The following is a 21124-nucleotide window of genomic DNA, read 5'->3' on the forward strand; positions in this document are numbered from 1 at the left end:
TTTTTAAAGAAACTTTAAAGACATACTTTGAATTTCAATGATCTTCTGTAAAGAAATAACAGCATTCATATTCGGGCTTTGGTGGAGAACATCTTCTGCAAGTGGCTCCAGCTGCAAGAAGAGTAGATAATAATATGAGCAGAATATTATGACTTTACAGTAAGTCTCACAGAAGCAAAGCAAATTGAAACAACCTAATCCTCAGGAAAAGCTTGCTCCAAGAACTAGTTAACATTTTGCTGATATTAGTTCTAAAAGTGTAGCCAGAAAATAACTGTTTTACATCCATGTAATTGAATTCCAAGGGGCTTTTCTATTGGTCGCAAGACTAATCTATGAAGTCCCTGAAGCAGGTGCATGTCTGTGTATTATTCATTACAAATCTGAGTTATTTCTGTAATTTTTGTTGGTTCCTGACAAACCAAATTCCATCATGTCTGTATACGCAGCTGGGCCCTGCAAACAAAACCTCAGGGAAGTTGCTATAGACAGAAAGTGGGCAGTCTATTACCCATACTTTTGCAGTGGTTTTACATCTAACCACCTTACACATTTGGATACTTCACGAGAGAAAGCCAGGAGACACAGCTGCTGTTATTCAAAGGCCATTGAAGAAAGTAGTAGAGAAAAGGTTCAAATAACCAAATGTAAAGTAATTGTACAGTTTCATTTAACTTCTATTTTATTCATAACTATGCAGATGTCTGTGTGTAAGCACAACCCAAATTCCTACCTTGCAAATCTATCATGATCTTCTGGAATTACACTAATTTTTCATGGAGAAGCTCAGCAAACACTGTTTTGCAAGAAATGAAGAGAAGCTTTCAATAATTTATGGAGCCTAATTGTCAGACCTAAGTCTGATAATGCATCCCTCAGAATGCTGTGGCGATTAGCTTGGCATGTTACAGCAGAAAGTGCATGGCTAGGGCCCTTGCAAATAAAATAGTTGTCCAGCTATTGTGACCCAAAAAGCAAATAAAATAATAGTAACAAAAGGATTAACAAAAAAGTAGCTTTCCTAGAAATGTTAAGGTTAATCATCTCAAATATGAACTGGTGATCAAACTATAACTTGGTGTGAATGGAAAGCGATGTCACTAGATGTATCAAAGCATGAACTAATCTATGTCTCTTCATCTGTAAGAAAAACTAAAAAAAACACAGGGATTACAAGTTTCCACAGCATATGTGAGTGAATCTTTCCCTCAGGGTCTCTCTGAATTGATTATTCTATTCTTCAATCATGAAATCTAAAACAATAGCACCTTTATTCCAGATGTCATAGGATAACAGAGTAGCTCAGGGATATTTATACATGGGTAAATTCACTAACTATAACTCTCCAGAGTGTTTTTCTTAGCTGCCAAAGAAAAACCTTTAAAACATCAAAAGGTTTATTTGCAATACGGTTTGGTGAGAGGGAAAAAAAAATCACTATCACTGCTCAGTGGCAGTACAAGGTTCTGAAATAAACTCTAAAAATTTGTTAAAATCATTTAAAAAATCTGGTATTTCAAATTGTATCTTCAAGAATTTGTTAGACTAGTAACACTCTCTCAACTCAGAGGAACTACTGAATCATAAACTGAAGTTTACTTGGAAAATTCTTATGCATTAGACAAGGTTGAGTGAGCTGCTTTGCTCATAAATAATTTTTCACTCCTTTCTTGGAGCTTAGAGAAAATAATTTTAATAGAAACCAGGTAGGTTTTACTAATAAAACATCTTGAAATGACTGTCTATAGTCCAATACTTAAGAATAAAAGCATGAGGCGATATCAGCATATTTAGCTCTTCAAAAAGCCTCCCTGTGACTTCGGGGTAAAAACGCTGACAAATTGAACGGTGCTGGCTTCTGGAAAGAAAGCTATAGGCAGATCAAACATCTAACTTCTGAACTCTTGCACACTGAGGTCTGGGCTATTTTAAAGACTGGGGTTATATAGAAAGCATAAGTGACTCAGTAAAATACAAACACCCCTAAACCCCCAATTTAGAATCTTCAGTTAGACGCAAAAGAGTTGTGTCTACTTTAAAAAGCAATCCAGAGAATTAAGGCAATTAAATTGATCATTTAAACCTCCCAAACCATTTCCCTGCATGTTTTAGTTGAATGTCATTTAGAGGATTTAACCTTCAGTAAATTGCTCCAATTTGTTTCATTTTAAGTGTATACATACGGACAAAGCTGAATTCAGAAAATTCTCAATGTAGGTTCTTTATTTTTTCTCTGTTAGCTATGAAATGGATAATATTATCTCCACTGGCAAAAGGCAAGTGGTATTTACAGTCTGTTTTTATAAAATTAAAATCTTGTATGGAGGGACCACAGAATTGGGTTCTCTTTTCCAGAGGGTTATTTATTTAATCCCTCACAATTATAAGCACTAACAATATCTGACTGAAGCATCCACTTAATAAATATGTATGAGTGTTGGTCAATATTCATAATTTAATAACTAAAATAAATATTCATTTTAAAATAAATTTGGAGTAGAAAATAAAAATAGGTGGTAAAGTTTTGCCATGTATTTAATTTAGGAGATTAGATACAACAAAAACATTGGCTATTGAGGCAAATCAGCGTTATAAAAATTATTAAAAGATAAATAAGGAAGTAATTTATGCAAACAAGACAATATTTGCATGCAAAAAGTTACAGAAAGATAAAGCACATGCAAATGTAGAAAATAGTACACACCCATCATGCCATCTTTGTCAAGCAATACTGTTAAGTCATCTAGTGTATCTTATAACTCCATGATAATTATCGAGAATACACTAGATAACTTTAACACAATCTCTTGACACTTAAAGCTCCCATCCAGCTTAATTATATCTCAAGCTTAATCACAAGCATTACTCACAGCAATTCTTTACACAGATTTTCAGGATCAGTGACAGGGAAGTTTATTTTTCTACAGCATTTTCAGAAAGTTGTGATAATGTAATGACATGGTTCAGATGTTTGTTAAGTTGCATACACCACACTCATTCTAAGTATCATAGCTACTTTGAAACACCATAAAAGTCCATAAAATTGTGGCCATTATCATCTTATAAGTAATTTCCAGGTTCTTTAGAATCAGATCAGTTAAATCATCAAAAATCATTTTAGTTGCCTACAGTTCATCTGTAGAAATGGGTGAAGGATATTCTTGGAGATGTTGTTAAGAGTTTTAAAATTTATGCTGTACTGATGAGACATGAAAAACAGCTCACTGATTTTTTTCATTTGCATGATTCAGAACAGAACAAAAGAATCTAAACAAAGCCTTTGCAAACGTAACAGGTGTATAAGGATGGATGTATACATCAAGAAAGCAAAGGATCTATTAGTCTCGTTAGTGTTTTTGTTATGTTTTGATGTTTCCCAAATATTTTTTAATTCCCAAGTGTCTTAATATTTCTGTACCTTTATTCTGCTCCCTTTTTATTATCTTTTCTTCATTCTTCTTTGAACTGGTAAAACTTTACCAAGCATTCAAGGACCAGCACAAATATTGCCTGCTCCTCAAATTCTCTACCAGAGCAAATTTCTTCTACTCCTATGACCCATTTCCCCACAAATCCTCTTATTTGCTAAATACATTATGTGGTAATAAGTCATTTTTTCCAATTCTCTACTTCGTTGTGAGCCATTTAAAGCCAAAGATGGAGACTGCATAGGAAAGACATTTTTAAAATGTTGAACAAATGGAGGGTTAATTGAAGAAAAAACATGAAGAGATGACCTTTGTTCTGCTCTCCATAGTTAACAAGCCAAAATAAAATGGGTTCTTCCTTTTGGTTGGCTGCTGTAATCAGGGTATGGTTTTAAGACGAAGAATCAGAACAGCAATGATAATTCATTTTGTTTTCTAAGGTGTACTGCCCTTGTATAATTTCCAGACAATTATTCTCTCCTATGCATTGGCAGGGTTTCCCGACATGTAGGCAGATATTTCTGTAGATCAGAAATGCAGGGAAATGGAAAAGAAACAAAAACCCAGGGTAAGCAGAGGCAGAATGGCCATGCCAATAATTAGAAGAGAAGAAGGCTGCTTCCAATTGAGCAGGAAGAAAAAATAATAGCCTGACTATAAAATGGAATGAGATTTTGAAATGCATTGAAATTAATCTTTAGCCCAATTTGAGGAGAAGTGGGATCATCCCAATATTTAGACCTCTAATCCATATACATATTATTTAATTAACTTACATGTTTGTTAACTTCTCTAAAAATATTTTACAATTTTATGAATATGGTCATATTCTCAGATAGATGTATTCTAGGTATTTGTTATCAGTTTTTGTAAATTATGTATGTGTATATACTTATACTATATATATATATATATATAAAATATGTATATTTATAATTTAATGTTTAAAACTTCAGTCCTGGTGTGATTCTGTCCTGTGTGCTTGTTCTCTAGAGCAGGAGTCATTTATCTCCATTTGTCTTCTCTCCCACCTAAGTGTATGCCACAACCCCATGGAATATTCGACGGACATGGTCATGAGCCCCCTGAGGCCTCAGAAATATCTTTTCAATTATGAACTAAATCTAACAAAGATTATCACTTTAATGTGGATAATGATGAAAATGAGCACCGGTTCTCTTTAAGAATGGTCAGTTTAGGAGTCGGTACATACAATGAATTGCACATTGTTGAAGCAGAAGCAATTTGAAATATAAAGGCAGTCCAATTAAAAGTAACACTGGCAACGTTGAAAATATCTGTACAGCCAACAGTTTCCATCACGGGCTTTGAAATATCAATACCTATGCTTATGGTTGAAGCGTGGTTCAGGGCAAGTGCATATGAGTGGACAGCACTTAGTAGCTGTGGAGGAAGATGCAGAGTCAGAAGATGAAGAGAAGGAGAATATGAAGCTCTTAAGTATATCTGGAAAGTGATCTGTCCCTAGAGGTGGTAGTGAGCTTCCACAGAAAAAAGTAAAACTTGCTGCTAATGAAGATGATGATGAAGATAGAGATAAGGATGATCATGAAGGTGAGGAAGCTGAAGAAAAAGCCCAGTGAAGAAATCTATACAAGATACTCCTGCCAAAATGCACAAAAATCAAACCAGAATGGAAAAGACTCAAACCCACCAACATCAAGACCAAAAGGTAAGGAATCATTCGAAAAACAGGAGAGAAAAAACTCCTAAAATGCTAAAAGGACCTAGTTCTGTAGAAAACATTAAAGCAAAAATTCAAGCAAGTACAGAAGAAGGTGATTCTCTTCCCAAATTAGAAACCAAGCTCATCAATTATGTGAAGAACAGCTTCCTGATGACTGACCAGGAGGCTATTCAAGATCTCTGGCAGTGGAGCAAGAAGTCTCTTTAAGAAAATCATTTAAACGGCTTGTTAGAAAACTTGTCTTATTTCATTTCTGTATCATTTGATATCTAGCTGTCCTTTTTGTAATGCAGGGTGAGAACTTTCCATACCATGTCTGATAAATGTTGTCCAGGTTTCATGGCCAAGAATGTGCTGTCCAGAATGTATGTTCAGTTTTTAAAGGTGGAACTCCACCCTTTGCTTGCTTTTAAGTATGTATGGGATATTATGATAGGACATAGTATAGTAGTGGTCAGGCATGGAAATGGTGGGGAGACAAAAATATACATGTGAAATGAACAGTATTAAAATGTTTTTTGAATAAATTTTATATTTACAGAAAGTTTCAAACATTGTACAGAATTACCATATACTCTTCACTCAGTTTCCCTTAAGTGTAAATGATTACATAAAAACAGTATATTCTTAAATTTTGTTTCCTATGACAGTTATATAGATATATAATTTTTACTAAACCTTTTGAGTTTTACATTTTCGTTGATTTTTAATTATCAACCTTGTTAAATTTATATATTAAATCATAATTTAAATAAACATTTTAATAGATTTTCTTCACACTCTATTACATATCATCTGTAAATAGTGAAAGATTTATTTTTCTCCAATACTAATAGTTTTTTCTTTTTCTTACCATATTTCTCTGCCTAGGATTCCCTGAATAATGTTGAAATGAAGCAGTAAGAGTATCTTTGTCTTGTTTATGATTTAAAAGAATAATTTCTATATTTCACCTTTAAACCTAATGCATACTGTAGAATATTTTGTAGATATCCTTTACCAAGTTAAATATGATATGTCTTTTATTTTTATTTGTAAAAATTGTTCATTTTGATTGAGTAATTTATCAGCTGCTTTTAAAACATCTGTTGAAATAGTTATATTTCTTCTTCATTGTCTTAATGTGATGAATTATAATGATTAGTTTGGAAAGTTAATATGTTATATTTCTAGCGTAAACCTAATTTTATGAACATTTAAGATGTTGATGAACCGCTAATATTTTCTTTAGGGTTTTAACTACTATGACTATGAGAAAGATTCTCCTAATATTCCTTTCTTGTAATAGTCTCTTAAGTTTTTGGTGTCAGTATTACACAGGCCTCAAAAAATTAGTTGTGATATATTCTTCCTACCCTCCACTCCTTTATTCTGAAACTATTTGTGATTGGTATTATTTTTTTCTAAAATTCCGGGTAGAATTCCCTGGTGAAACTATATGGGTTTTGGTAAATTTAATTTTAAAAACTCAATTTCGTTAGTAATTAAAGAACTATTCAAATTTTCTGTACGTTTATACAGTCTTGCAAGGCTGTATTTTTCTTATATTTTTTCAATTTCAAATATTCCATTTCATAAATTTTCAAATTGTTTACATAAAGTTGTTTTTAATATTTTCTTGTCATCTTTTTAATAAGGTTAAAATTTATAAAAGTCCCCTTTTCTTTCCCAGTGCAGGACATGCATGCTTTCTCTTTGTTGATCGGTCTTACTAGAGTCTGATCACTTTTATTACTTATTTCAAAGAATCAACCTTTGACTCTAAAAATCTTACAATATATGCTTCTTTTCTATTTTATTATTTCTATTTCCTTTGGTTTCTTTGCATTTAATTTGTTGCTTTGATTCTCTAATTTCATGACATGTGTGCTTTCAATATATTTTTAAGCTTTCTTATTTCCTGACATGTACATTTAAAACTATATGTTTCTCTAAGTTCAGCTTTATATATCACACAAGTTTTCACATTTTATATTTTCATAATGCTTTATTTCAGAAAACTTTTAATTTTTCATTGTGATTTATTTGGACACATGAATTAGAGTATATCTGAAATCTCAAAATATATAAGATTTTCTGCTTACCTTTTAATACTGATTTTAGTTTAAATTTATTGTGGTAAGAAATTATACTATGTATGAATTTACTTGTATTGAAACTTGCTTTATGTTCCATATATGGTCTATCTTTTAAAATGTTAAGAATGTCTTGAAAAGAATGATATTCTGTCATGTTTGGGGATATATGATCCATTATATATTTAAATTATAACAAGTTTATCAAGTGTTTATATCTTCCTTATCACCCTTCATGTTTATTTTCTTCATTATTTATCAGTTACTGAGAGTATTATGCTGAAATTTGTTATTATGATTGTAGTTTTGGCTATTTTTTTATTTCATTCTTTCTGTTTTTGCTTAATGTTTTTATGCTGTCTTAGACACATAAATTTTGAATTGTTTTATATTCTCGGTTGACAGAATATTTTATCAGTATGAAAGATCTCTTTTGATCTTGATTTCCCCTTTTTTGTTTTGCCTTAAAGTCCATTTTTATCTGGTATTAATATAGTTGTATGAGTTTTCCTTCAGTTAGTTCTTGTGGATAAATTTTTTTCATTTCTTTCATTCAAACTTTCCTTATAATTATATTACAGAAAGCTTCCCTATAAACACATCTGTTATTACAGTGCAGTCATCTTTGTCTTCATTGGTGAACTAAACCCATTTATATCCACTTACATGTGATTTGTACAACCGCCCAAGCTAATTCTAAAATTTTATTTAAAAATGCACTGGGTTCAAATGTAGCCATGACTGTTTTGAAGAATAAAAACACACTGAAAGATCTGTTCTACCAGATATCAAGACTTTTAATAAAACTACAATAGTAAGACAGTCTGATAGTATCACATAAAAAGATAGAAACCTGTGAAATAGAATAGACTCTCCATGTATACATGGACAAAGTTAACACCACTGAGCCACAACGAATGATGGTCTTTTCTATAAGTGGTACGTATATTTACACTGAAACAGACAAACAAACCTGACCTCTATATTATGCCATATACAAATTCAATGCTGGATGAACTGTGCATCTAAATGTTGAAGTCAAAAAATAAACCTTTCAGAGAAGAGTAAGGAAAGGATAAAAATAATCTTTTCATGACTTTGAGAATCCAGAAAGAATACTTAAATAGAATACAAACAGAATTTATTCTACAGGAAAAGACTGATAAATTATACCACTATAAAAAGTTACCTTCAATTATTGAAGGTCACCTCTAAGGATGCTGAAAAGACAAGATATTTCTGTACATGAAACCAACAGTAGAACCTACAAAGAACTGCTGAATCAGTAAGGAAAAAGACGATATGAAGGTGGGCAAAAGTCTTTAATAGATACATAAAAAACAGTAACTACAAATGATCAATAAATAGATGAAGAACTGCCTCATTAGTATCTGGGCAATCTGGGCAAATTAAAACCATGATGATATACTACTACACATCCAACAGAATGGCTAAGATTTTAAAAGACTAACAATACGGAGTATTGGAAGGATACAGAACCATGGAAACAGTTGTATGCCACAGACAGGAGTATAAATTGTAACCACCACTATGGAAAACAGTTTGGTGCCATCCACAAAATTTAAACACATGCATATTTCAGAATTCAGCAATACCACTTGAAGAAATATATTCAACAAAAATGTGGGTACAAGTGCACCAAGAAACACACATAAAATGTTCATCGCAACATTACATATGATAGCTCCCAAACTGGCAAATTTCCCTTTATCTGTCAAAAGTAAAATATGTAAATAAATTGTGACATTTTCCTAAAAATTATTTTTACAGTATGGAACACTATCTGTTAATAAAAATGAATCAACTATAGCTGGCTGCAACAAAATGGATAAATCTCACAAACATAATGTTGAGCAAAATGAGCAAGAAAGGAATTATATATTTTATAATTTCATGGATATAAAGTTGTACATTAAAATGTAGTGTTAGAAATCAGAAAATTGGTTACTTTCAGAAAAGAGAAAAGGGATACCAGTTAGAAAGGAAATGTGGGGTCTTTTGACATGCTGACATCACTCTTTCTCTTGGCTGATCATTACATATTTAATCTCTGTGATATTTCATTGAGCTGGACATTCATGTTTTGCAGTTTTTTGTATAAGTATTATATTTTACAATTAACAATTTTTCAAAAATTAAAAATTCCAAAAAAAAATAAGCACTGTGACATAAGAGAATAGGGAAATAGGTCTGGCTCTTGAGTTAATGTTCTTTCCACTATATATTACGGTGCTTCTAGGAAACAAAGTGAGTTTATATATTTTGATGAGAGAAACATGTTATATTTTTAAATACAAGGCCACAAACTCACTTACAAAGGTAGTTAAAAGTCCCCATGCAACATGAAAAGCGACTCAGACAAAATGCAAAAGGGTTCAGTTGTCAGGGTCAAAGATGTTGTACAACTTTGGAAGAATATGATGATCAAGACCAAGAAGACAAGGAAAGTAGATTGTGATACAGATCTGACTCTCCATGCTAATGAACTATTATCAATTCCCTAGTGAGGGGGGATTGGTGGTTAAAACTCAACTCTCATTTGAATAATTGTCTTAGAGAAGTCTGCAATTAGTTGTGTATGTTTAATTTGATTGTGTAAGTAAATCTGGTTATAATTTTATCCATATTGTGATTCATGAGTCATTCTCCAAATAACCTCTTTTATTTGGAGTCATTAAAATTCTTGACCAAATAGATTGCGGGGGAAATCGGAATCAGGGTGATTGTATTCGGTCTGCCTGCATCCTCCCTAAATGTAGATGACATAGGGTGATGCCAACACAGCAATAAAGAAATATCTCTCATCAACAGCAGTGACATAAGTCTAACAAGCCTTATTATAGTAACGGGAAGATCAAGAGGTAAAGGGAACAGTCATGGTCATCAGCTCACATGAGATACTGAAGGAATTCCTTGAGTAAGATAAGAGAAACCAGTGAGCTAGACCCTGAGATTATTACTATAGTTACTGTTCTATTAACTGAATATTATCCAAAACTACTATGGTTTAGAGAAATGTAGGTTATATAATATATCTGCCAATGAATGAAAGGAGGAAGACTATGAGAAGATGCCTCTGTTCCATATGAAACCCAAATAGAATACTATAATTTCCATGATGCTTAACCATGGACAGTTTGTACATGATATATTTAAACATCTATGGCAATCACCAACTAAGTAATTAAAAATAAGCCTGAAAATAAATGAAAGAAGGCATGGTGGAAACAGCATAATGAATGCAATTTGTTGGATAATTCCCACTATTGATATTCTTGCTTAATCATTAGGCAAGTTTGTAGATATACAACATAATGAGAAAACAGTTAGAACCAAACAGCAGAGTAGGGAAAATACTATATATGTTGAAAAGTGCATGTCAAACCAAAGTTCTAACAACAGTGAAGGGAAGTCTGTTCAGGGCTATATGTGTAGTTTTCCAACATAAGCTCTGTAGTTTAGGTATCAATTGTTATTAAGAAGGATTGGCTCACAGCAAATGCCAAAAATCTTGTTTGCTTGACCCAATTTCTGCAAGTAAGTTTAAATTTGACAGTCAAATCTGGTAAGCCCTGTTTCATTTTTTGTGCCTCGTATTCTTCTATTTGCTTTTAAATCTCTTCTTCATTTAATTTGCTAATTTTATGTTTTCCAATATTTTCTTTTTTTTTGTTTGTTTTATTTAAGAGATTTTTTGTGTGATACTCTTTTCCAAATGTTGACTTTTCTGCTAACAAGACCTGTTTCACATTATGCAGCAGTGGTGTGCTGGTAAATGTTTAACTGCTAACTGACCAAGAAGTAGTCCTAATTTGTAGCATTTGCTGATTTCTGTGGTGTAAATATTCCCACCACGGTCTGTTTCAAGCTACTAATGTGAAGTTATTGAACTCAGATTTGAGCAGAGATACACACAATTGGCTTTCACAAGTCATTTACAGCCAGTTTCAGTATACCGTGGTTACAGTATAATTTTGTTTATTGATTATCTGGGAAAATTGCTAACAGTTACTTTCACAATAAGCTTTGTTTTCTTCTGTGAGCTTCTGCCATTTCCAAAAAAAATAGACTGTTTTATTGCCGTTGTTTTATTCCAAAGCTTGGGATTCATTTGTTCAAAGCCTCCATATTTTTTCACAGAAATTCTAATTCCTTATGATATTCCAGTACATAGATTCAGTCTCAGTATATACTTTTATTCTACTCAACATACCTCTCCTCTACCAAAAATAAAACAAATCTAAACAGAGCCATCCACAATTCCAAGAAGTCTTAATGTCTTTATCTATGCTTTCCCATTACCTGATAATCTTTTCCTTCTATATGAGCTCATTTCATTCTGATTTTTTATTCAAGATGTGTTAAATATTAAAATATTCCTCCATCTCTATAGTTAAAAACAATGGTTCTATGTTATATTCCCAAAACACTTTGATTATTTTACTTATATTAGATATTTTGGTCACAAAATACATGCCCAATAAAAGACTAATGAATAGACAAATAAATGAATGTCATACCATGTTTGCTTCACACAGCAAAGAACTGCTTTCTTTCCTTTATTGGTTACCATAACCTATGAAATGTCCAGGTCCCTGGCCTATATTCTCCTTAACACCCTCTGAAAAACCTAAAGACAAACAATACAAAATATTTATATAATGGAGTTTTGAATTATCCAAACAAACTCCACTTCATTTGGCATTTGTTAAAACATATAAACAAACAAAAACATTCACAGTCAGTTTGGCTCTGACTTGTTGAATATAAGAAATGCAACATCATAGGCCATATTTACACTGAAAAGTATCTTCAAATAATATTTTCCCCAAATGGTTTTACTCTCTTTAGATTATACATACATTCTCTTTTAGAATATGGAGTCTTCAAAGTTTAAAAGAAAACCATAGAAAAACATTATTCTGACCTATCACACATTGTCCCTGTATTCAGTTCTTCCTTCCTTTACTCATCAATGGCAACTATTTAGGAGCTTGTAAGCTTTCCCAGATTCACACCAATTCTCCAATGGACAAAGCCTCAGCCATACTCTAAAGAATGAAAAAGATGGCAAAACAACTTCCCCATTCGGAATCTAATGCAAACAAACCCCTGATGAGCAACTTGGACAACAACATCTCAAGAGTTCACCTCAGAGGTGGTTGTCAACACTTACTAGAGTCAATTCAAGAGACTATTTCAGCAGCTTTAGAGCAAAACATCATCTTTAAAAGATTATCAACAAACACAATCACTAAGTATAGCCACTGTTTGTGAAATTCAAGTCAAATGAAAGCAGCTAGGCATACTCAACAGGAGATAGCCGTTATTAAAAAGAAAGTGGAGAGAGGAAGGGAGAAAGGGAGGAAGAGATGAAGGAAGTGAGGGAGGGAAGAAGAAAGAGAGGAAGGCAAAGAGGGAAAGAAAGAAAAGAAAAATAAAAGAAGAGACAAACAAATCAGAAGTCAAATTTTAAAAAGAGTGAGGAAAACCAAAGCATGCTATACATTCCAAGGGTAAATGCTGAACTCTAAGTACTAGAGGCTTTAGCATAATCTCCACAGCTTCCAGATCTATGACAATTTGCTTTGCTTATTTTCCCTAATAAGCTTAGAAATCATCATTTATTTTGTATTGACAGGTGATCTAATGGCCATGTTCTCAACTCACTACCCAAGGCTTCTACTACTATGTATCCTGTCCTTTGTTTTACTTGCTTGAAGATTTTCAATGTTTTTGTTTTAGATTCCACAGGAATGGCAACTGCTTAAAGCTTTTCTCACCTCTTGGGAAAATTTCTTTCAGGGGAAGTAACCCAGGGTGCCACTAATTGGCTTTACATAACAGTAGGCAAATTTAGCCTTAAAGCAACTGTGACACTGTTTGCCAATCAGCTCAAATACAGGTTACCAAAATCAGATTCTCTGCAAACCTCACAGATGTTTCTATTATGAATTCTAAAAACTATGTGGCTATTGACATAAGTATCCCTAATGCCTTTCCAAGCAACCTAATGATTCTTCTCATTTAAATATTCACTTCAATTTCTTGCAAACCCCAAGCTGGTGTTTCTAAGTGCTTCATTGAAAAAGATAAAAAATATCCATCATGCACTGATTGGAATGATAAATCTAAGTTCTAAACTTTGCCAAGAAAAAGAAAAAAAATGGACTTCTGGTATGCCTTCAAAATCAGTCGCCCCTAGGAATTTCCTGTACCATGCTCAAATTAGTTTTAATCCAATAGTGTATTATTTTGACTGACCTTGTACATATTTCTTAAAAGAATAGTTAAGAGATGTTTTGCTAAGTAGATCATTTTCATGATAAAGATATTTAAAAAGAAGAAAATGCTTGTTTTGGGTGTAACACTCAGATAACTAGAATTTTTAAAAATCAAGTTTTTTGGTACCCATCTATGTTTCTACACAGATACAGAGCTAATGGTTCCTGTTGATTTTATAATTACTTTGGTTTATGTAATACATATATTTCATGATAATAAGCCATAAGAAGCAACATTTTGCTGTATTAACATGGCCTAGCCAAAAACAACAAGGGAAAGAAATAGCATTCAAAAAACTGGCAAAATGTTTATGAATTCTAATCCTCTGCACATGAATAAATACATCTGACAAAGAGCAGAGGCCCTCAAAAAGGCGCCTCTTGACCTTTCTAATTTGAGTTCAATTGCATGTTCAGTGCTGAGAAACTAAAATGGGCTCCGCCAATGTTTTAAGTTCAAGCTTTACTACATTTTGCTATTTGTAGAAGTGAAATCCCAGATAATGAGTTATAATTGCTCTATTAATCACTTGAAAAAAGGGTTTGGAGAGAAACTGGGATTTGAAATTGCAATAACCAGTATCTGAAAGACATCCTTTTGTATTTTCTTACCTGCAGCTTACCATTTAAAACTACTTTGAAAACTGCATATATGCACTTTTTAAAAAATGGTGAGTTATATGCAGTGTGCTTTATGTATTACTTTTCTGAAATAATGAAATTTAAAACTTCAATATAGTCATAAGGATCTTTGACCTGGAAAAAAAATACAGAAAACCAGGCCTTGGATTATAAATTATATTGTCAATGAAAGTGAGAAGAACTCATTCTTCAATGTGTTTCATGTATTATATTTTCATTTCCTTTTTCCAAATGAATTATAATGTACAACACGCTTGTATTTTTCTTTAATTTTTCACTTTTAATCATCTTCCTTTTTCTTAGTTTTGTTCTTCCATATACTGATAGACATGACACAACAATATTTACCTTTCAAAAATTCAATAATCCCATATTCATTTGTTACCTTTAAAGTATCTGCTAGGAAATCTATATTCTTGTTTATGTTCTCAAGAAAATTTAATGCAAAAATATAGAAAGGTATATACTATTTATACCTCCCTTCCTTTAGTTTATATTGAACACATTTTAGATTGTGTTTATGCAATTGAAGATCACCAACCAAAAGGGACAAGGTGGTATTTAGGGCTTCATAATAACTAACTCAAATTTACCATATAACATACATATTAATTAGTAAATTCAATGGTCAGTATAGCCAAAAATAATCATTTCAGTTAGCACTTACTGGAAATTTTAGCAATCTAAACACTCACATGGTCAGGTTTAATACTGTTCAGTGATACCTTTATTTCTTTCTCTGTCTCAGATCTGGTCTTTCTAAACATGTAGAGAAAAGGCACAGGTCTCAAACTTTAAATCAGGTGACATTATTGTCATTCTTTCTGTATTCTGGTCTCCAGTTAAATTCCTTTTCCTTCTTAGGCCAAAGGCTCTGTTTTTTGCAATATGTAGTAGATTATTAACGTTCAAACTCTTAATAATTGGTGATTTTCAAACAGATGCCTCCAGGGTAGCCAAAGCTACAGTATTCTCTCTCCTTTTTCTATCTTTTTGGAAGTCATCCATAAATTTAAGAGGGTGGTTTTAATAGCTAATTTAACATTTTGAGATATTTTCATATGGGAGTATTTAAGAATATGTAATCTCTCATATTACCATCAATTTTAATGTCACTAATTTCTCTATAAAAGCAGTTTATTTCATCTCCACAAAAAGCACATACACTAAAATGACCAGCGTTCTCCTTGTCAAAAGGGCATAGAATGGCAGCAAGGTACAAAACACACTTTGCTTTACAGTAAACACGGATAAATTAAGAACATGTAACTCCACACAATTGAATCTGTTCTGAGACATAATCATTTCTTAAAGAAAGAGATCATATGGGAGATCACTCTATTGTTATTGGAAATGTTCCCTTGGAAGAATAAAACTGGGCTAAGAGCAAAAGATTTTTTAAGAGAATAGAGACAGAATCTCCTTTGAAATGTATGTGTTCAAAGAAAGCCAGTAAAATCCCAAATTTCCTTCCACATAGGCAGAAAAGTAGTCAACTTTTGCAATCAGATAACATTTCTTTCTGGGCAGGTCAATTATCCACGGAGCCACAAATCCACAACCTATTCTGATTTTCTGCACATCTGATGTAAGCCTATCAATGCAAATATTAATATGCTTCTGTAACATATTTCTATATTTAAAATCAAATAAGTGATTTCAGAATACGGGCATTCATGTGAAAAAAATGTTATCTGGGGGGCACAAAAGCATTCCAACATCAACTCATAAAATAAAAATAGCATTTATTTCTTGCACTCCCTTACCGCCACAAAAAAAATACTCAACATCCTGTTTGAGAAAGTTTTACACACCTTGAATTGTGTGTGATCTGAAACAGCAGTACTTTGTTGATACTAATCATTAGATAATTACATCCTTTGGGTTATTGTGCTGTCTAAAATTAACAAGAATATAGTACTTGAGAAATACTTAAGTTTTCTCTCCCATATTTTTTCTTCAAATTAACAACATACATTTTTACTTCAATAAATATGAAAAATAATCATTTGGGAACACTACAGATTTGTAAGATAATGATGACAATAAGAACTATATGTTCTATGTGTAGAAGAAAAGGCACATTTTGTTTCATAAATACTACAGGCAAAGACATGCATTACAGTTAAAAATGATATAAATGATAGATTTTAAGAAAGATTTTGTATATGTTTAATGAGCAAAATCATATTGAAAATTCATAAAAGGCAAAATGCATCTGATAGTCCTAACACTACTATATAATCACTATAGAACATAGGTTAATTGATAATATTAATGAATACATAGAAACTTTGAAGTATTTGCTGAATTGCAACTGATTGGTTGAAAATGTTGCCATGAGTGCCATGAGCTGGAAGTGAACCTCCTAGCAATTGGATCTGAATTCTGCAGAGTAGTCAGAAAATATGTTGCAATGTAGCCATGTGATGTAAGAGAAAAAAGAATGGTCTTTGGCCATTTAGATTCAAGTTCATATCTCAGATCTTATAATGCATTCTGACTGCATGACTTTGAATGGATTTCTCAACATTTTTGAGGCTCATTCTCACCATCTGTAAGATGGCAATATCTATCTCTTGGCATAGAGAATTCTTAAATGGTGACAAAAATAGTTTACCAATTTTTAAAATAGTTTTCTTTCCCCTAGAAATAACATAATCCCACAAGAAATCTAGACAATTTTTAAAGTTTTATTTCTTATTCAATGTTTCTATGCTCATTAGTTGGGTCAGTGGACAAAATGTTCTTATTTTTGAGCTCTGTGGCTAACCTGATTGAAGGGAGCGAGTGTTACACAGATTCTATACCGGGAATAACACTGTAGTATATGAGAACATGTAAACTCATCTAAGCCTTACCTTATTTCTTAATGGTAAGAGCAAGGTTAAGCTTTCTGAGTATGAGGAATTTTTTTTAATTTAAAAATATGCATGCCTACATCCCTGATTCTTTACCCCTGCCCTTTTCTATTTTTACTTTTTTTTTTTTACCTCATTTCCTAGAAGGGCATTTACACAGGCTTCTGATGCATCACAGATGGCTGTGAGATCATGTCCTCCTTCTAGAGCCAACACCACACGTCCTTCAGCCAATGTCATCAATTGCTTCGTCAAATGACCAAAACCTACCATAATACAAACAGAACATTTCAAAGTTTTAAATCAAGAGAAAATGATCACTAGAACCTAACACTGATTGAGCATGTATTGCAAGTAAGTCATTACTAAGCATTTTCTGGGTGCGAACTCATTTAATAATCACAATAACTTTATGGATTAGGTCCTATTACTATCTCTATTTTACAGACGAGGGACCCAAAGCCCAAGATCCCACAGATAGGAAGTATCATAACCAAGACTTGCACTGTTTGGCTCTTTACCAGTGCACAGTGCTGCTTTTCATAATATAATCTGTATGTATCTGGATAAAAAAACTGAATATTATTCAGCCAGTGTTAACAAGGCAAACTGTTCTATTTGCTTGCCATATGCTTCCTGTCTCCATCATTGGCCTTTATCATGGAAAGTTTTCTATATCCGAAATTAATATCAAATTACTACAAATTTAAATTATCTAATATAATTATTTACATATATAATGTAATATAAAGTCTATTAAACTATATTTCTATAAGCATTATTTTATTATGAAACATTTGATAAATGCAAAATATGAGTAACATCTATACATGTTATAAAAAATAATAATTTGACAAATGTCTGCTTTTCCACCTTCCAACTTAAGGAAAATTATGTTAGCAACATTTTTTAAACATTCATGTGCCTCTCTCTGATAGCAGCTATCCTCCTCCTTCTGGGAGATCAGGATCCTGAGTTTATAATTTCATTGTTTTCCTTTGTTTAATTTGCTTGTTTTTGAACTTTATAAAAATGTTTTTCTACATTTGCAATTTGATTTTTTCGTGTATTTTGTTAGCTTGTCTATGTTGATGTCTGCAGCTATAGTTTTTTGGCTGTCTAGTAGGCCATTTTATGTCAAGAGAGGTTATTTACCCCTTCTTCTATTGACAGAGAGTTTGTTTTCTTCTTATCACCAAATTCCAGATTTTTTCTTTTTTTTTTTTGTCATTACAAATAATGTTTCTATGAACATTCTTACACAGTTCTTCTGGTGCACATATGCATATGTGAAATGGAATTGCTGAGTCTTAAAATCTGTTAAATAATGCCACATTATTTCCAAAAAGCTATTACTAAGCCCCACTCTCAGAAACAGTATATATGAGAATTCCAGTTAGGTCACATCCCTGCCAACATTTGGTATGATTTGCCAAGTAGGTGGTAAAAAAAAATGGCATCTTTCTGTGGTTTCATTTTGTATAAGAGGGAAGCTTTCTATTTCTAAAGTGGAGATTTTATTATAAATGTAATTTAATCTAATTAATTCTTTACACAGATATACTTTTGCCCATAATTTGATAGTGTTGTTACATTAATATTTCAAATATGAAGCCATCATTACATTTATGAAGTAAACTTGGTCATAATGTATTATCTTTTTAATACACACCTGGATTTGTTTTGTTAATGCTTTAAGATTTTTTTTTTATATTCATGAATGGGGTTAATCTGTTATTTTCCACTCCTGTATTGACCATAATGAATTTTGATGTGGTTGGGACCCTCTGTTTTTATTACCTGACCCCAAAATGTTGGGGAGAAATCTTCTATGAAAACATATGGGTCTTGCGTTCACTTTGAAGATTTTTAACTATTGATTGAATATTTTAAGGGATTATATGAGTACACCTGGTTTCTATATCATCCTAAGTTACATTTGTACAGGAGTTTCTTTCAGTTCTTAAATTTGCTGAAATATAATGTTTATTTACTCTATTATCTTATTTTGAAATTTCAAATAGATGAGGTGGATAATTGTCTGTAAATGTTTCCTTGATCTCTTTTCTTTCATATTTTCCATCTCTCTCTCTCTGTCCTGCATTATGTATATTTTTGATTCAGAGCTATCTTCCAGACTTTCCCTCTTCAGACATCTCTAATCTGCTAGATCACATCTTTAGTTTTTTTGCTCTATTTCTGACTTATTGCTTATTATTATACTTTTTAACTCCTTATGTTTTTTCTTCCTTTATTTAAGCATAATTATTTTATGTAACTGACATTTGAAATCTTTTGCTCTCTGTTGTTTATGCTGATTTATGTTCATGCTGCCTTAATTTTCTTGTTTTTTAAATTTTTATTAATTTATTTAATTTGTAAAGTAGTTTGAGCTCATATTCATTGTAACTTTATATGTTAAAAATCTTTGAAGTTTGGCACAATGGACTGATTGACTGTGAACACAACCCTAAATTTATATGTGGAAATTCTAAACTCCAATGTGATGCTATTGAGAGGCGGCCTTTGGTAAGTAGGTAGAGTCCTCGTGAATTAGCTCAGTACCCTTACAAAAGGGACCCCAGCTCTCTTGTTGCCTTCTAAGGATCCAAGGAGAAGTTGGCAGTCTTTTATCTAGATTAGGTAGAGTCCTCATGAATGAGATTAGTACCCTTACAAAAGGGACCCCAGAGAGTCCTCTAGCTCTCTGGTTGCCTTCTAAGGATCCAAGTAGAAGTTGGCAGTGTTTAATCCAGAAGGTCCTCACCAGAACTGATCATGCTAGCAGGCTGATCTCAGACTTATAGCAATCAGAACTGTGAGAAAGAAATTTCTGTTGTTTGTAAGCTATCAGTTTATTATACTTTGATATAGCAGCCTGAACCAAGACACCTGGGTTGAAAGTAATACCTGTCTTTCAAAAGCGTGATATTGTTTGCTTCTGTTGGATATCTGGGACATAACCATCCAGGATCTATTTTAAATTCTTATATTGCAGGACTGGATGTGGAGTTTGCTGTTGTTGTTGTTGTTTATACATGTATATTATAAACACAGACCTTAAAACTTTATTACAAATTCTCACGGAGAAGAAAGCCAGGGCATTTTTCCTTTTATTTCTCCTTTCCCTTCCCTTCCCTTTCCTCTCCTCTTCCCTCTTCTCTCCCCTCTCCCCCTCCTTCCCTCTTCTCTCCCCTCTCCCCCTCCTTCCCTCTTCTCTCCCCTCTCCCCACTCTCCCCCTCCCCGCCTTCCTCTCCCTTCCTTTTTCTCTTTCTCTCTTACATTCTTTCTCTTTCTGTGAAACTTTCTTTTGAAATTCCCTTTATTGATAGCAAAAGCTAAGATAGAGGTGATGTTTTATTTAGGAATATTTTCCTTTCTCCTATTTATTCTTTTCCGAAGTGTTGGCCCTTTGTCACTCTTTCTTTATTCTGGTCTCCAATTAAATTCCCTTCTCCACTTAGGCCTAAGACTCTGACCCTCTTTTGCAATATGCAATAGATTATTAACATTCCAGCTCTTGGAGAGATTTTGGTATAGATTCTCCAGATTCTTGGAGATTTTGGTATAGATGTCCCCAGGGCAGTCAAAAGCTTCAGGATTCACTCTCCTTTTTTTTTATCTTTTAGAAGTCACCCATACATTTAAAAGGATGATTTTAATATTTAATTCAGCATTTTGAGATATTTTCACATAGAAAGGTTTAAGAATATATAATCTCTCATACTGCCAAATTTGAATGTTTCTCATTCAACATTTAGAAAAAATTATCACGGCATCCTGTCCAGTTTCAGGGGCAACTGCCAACAAGTAGGGTAAGTAAAAATAAATAAAAACATGTGTTTCAAGAGAACATTTAATTTTTTATATGCTTTGTGAACTTACAGCAAAAAAAAAACATTTAATTTTAAATCAATTGAATTTTTTATAATTCATAGATTTTATTTTTTAGAGCCATTTTGTATTTACAGAAAAACTGAGCAGAGGGTACAGCAAATTCCCCTATCCAGTATCTTTCTTTTCCTATTGCTAACATTTTGCATTATTGTACTACATTTCTTTTTTTTTTTTTTTTTTTTTTTTTGAGGGGTTTTTCTTTTTTTT

At 32.5% G+C, this 21124-nt stretch overlaps 1 protein-coding gene across 1 annotated transcript in view; it reads right to left on the minus strand.

Moving 5' to 3' along the window:
• Nucleotides 1-21124, minus strand: part of HDAC9 (histone deacetylase 9) — an 898499-nt gene that overhangs the window by 48371 nt on the left and 829004 nt on the right. The window contains exons 25-26 of the mRNA XM_032286709.1: nt 17152-17285; nt 27-111 (exon numbers count right to left, since the gene is read on the minus strand). Coding sequence (XP_032142600.1) covers nt 27-111; nt 17152-17285 — 219 coding nt within the window. The remainder of the gene's footprint in view (nt 1-26; nt 112-17151; nt 17286-21124) is intronic.

This window comes from Sapajus apella, unplaced genomic scaffold (assembly GCF_009761245.1).
Source record: "Sapajus apella isolate SASKATOON/1434 unplaced genomic scaffold, GSC_monkey_1.0 scaffold19, whole genome shotgun sequence".
Classification (NCBI taxonomy): domain Eukaryota; kingdom Metazoa; phylum Chordata; class Mammalia; order Primates; family Cebidae; genus Sapajus; species Sapajus apella.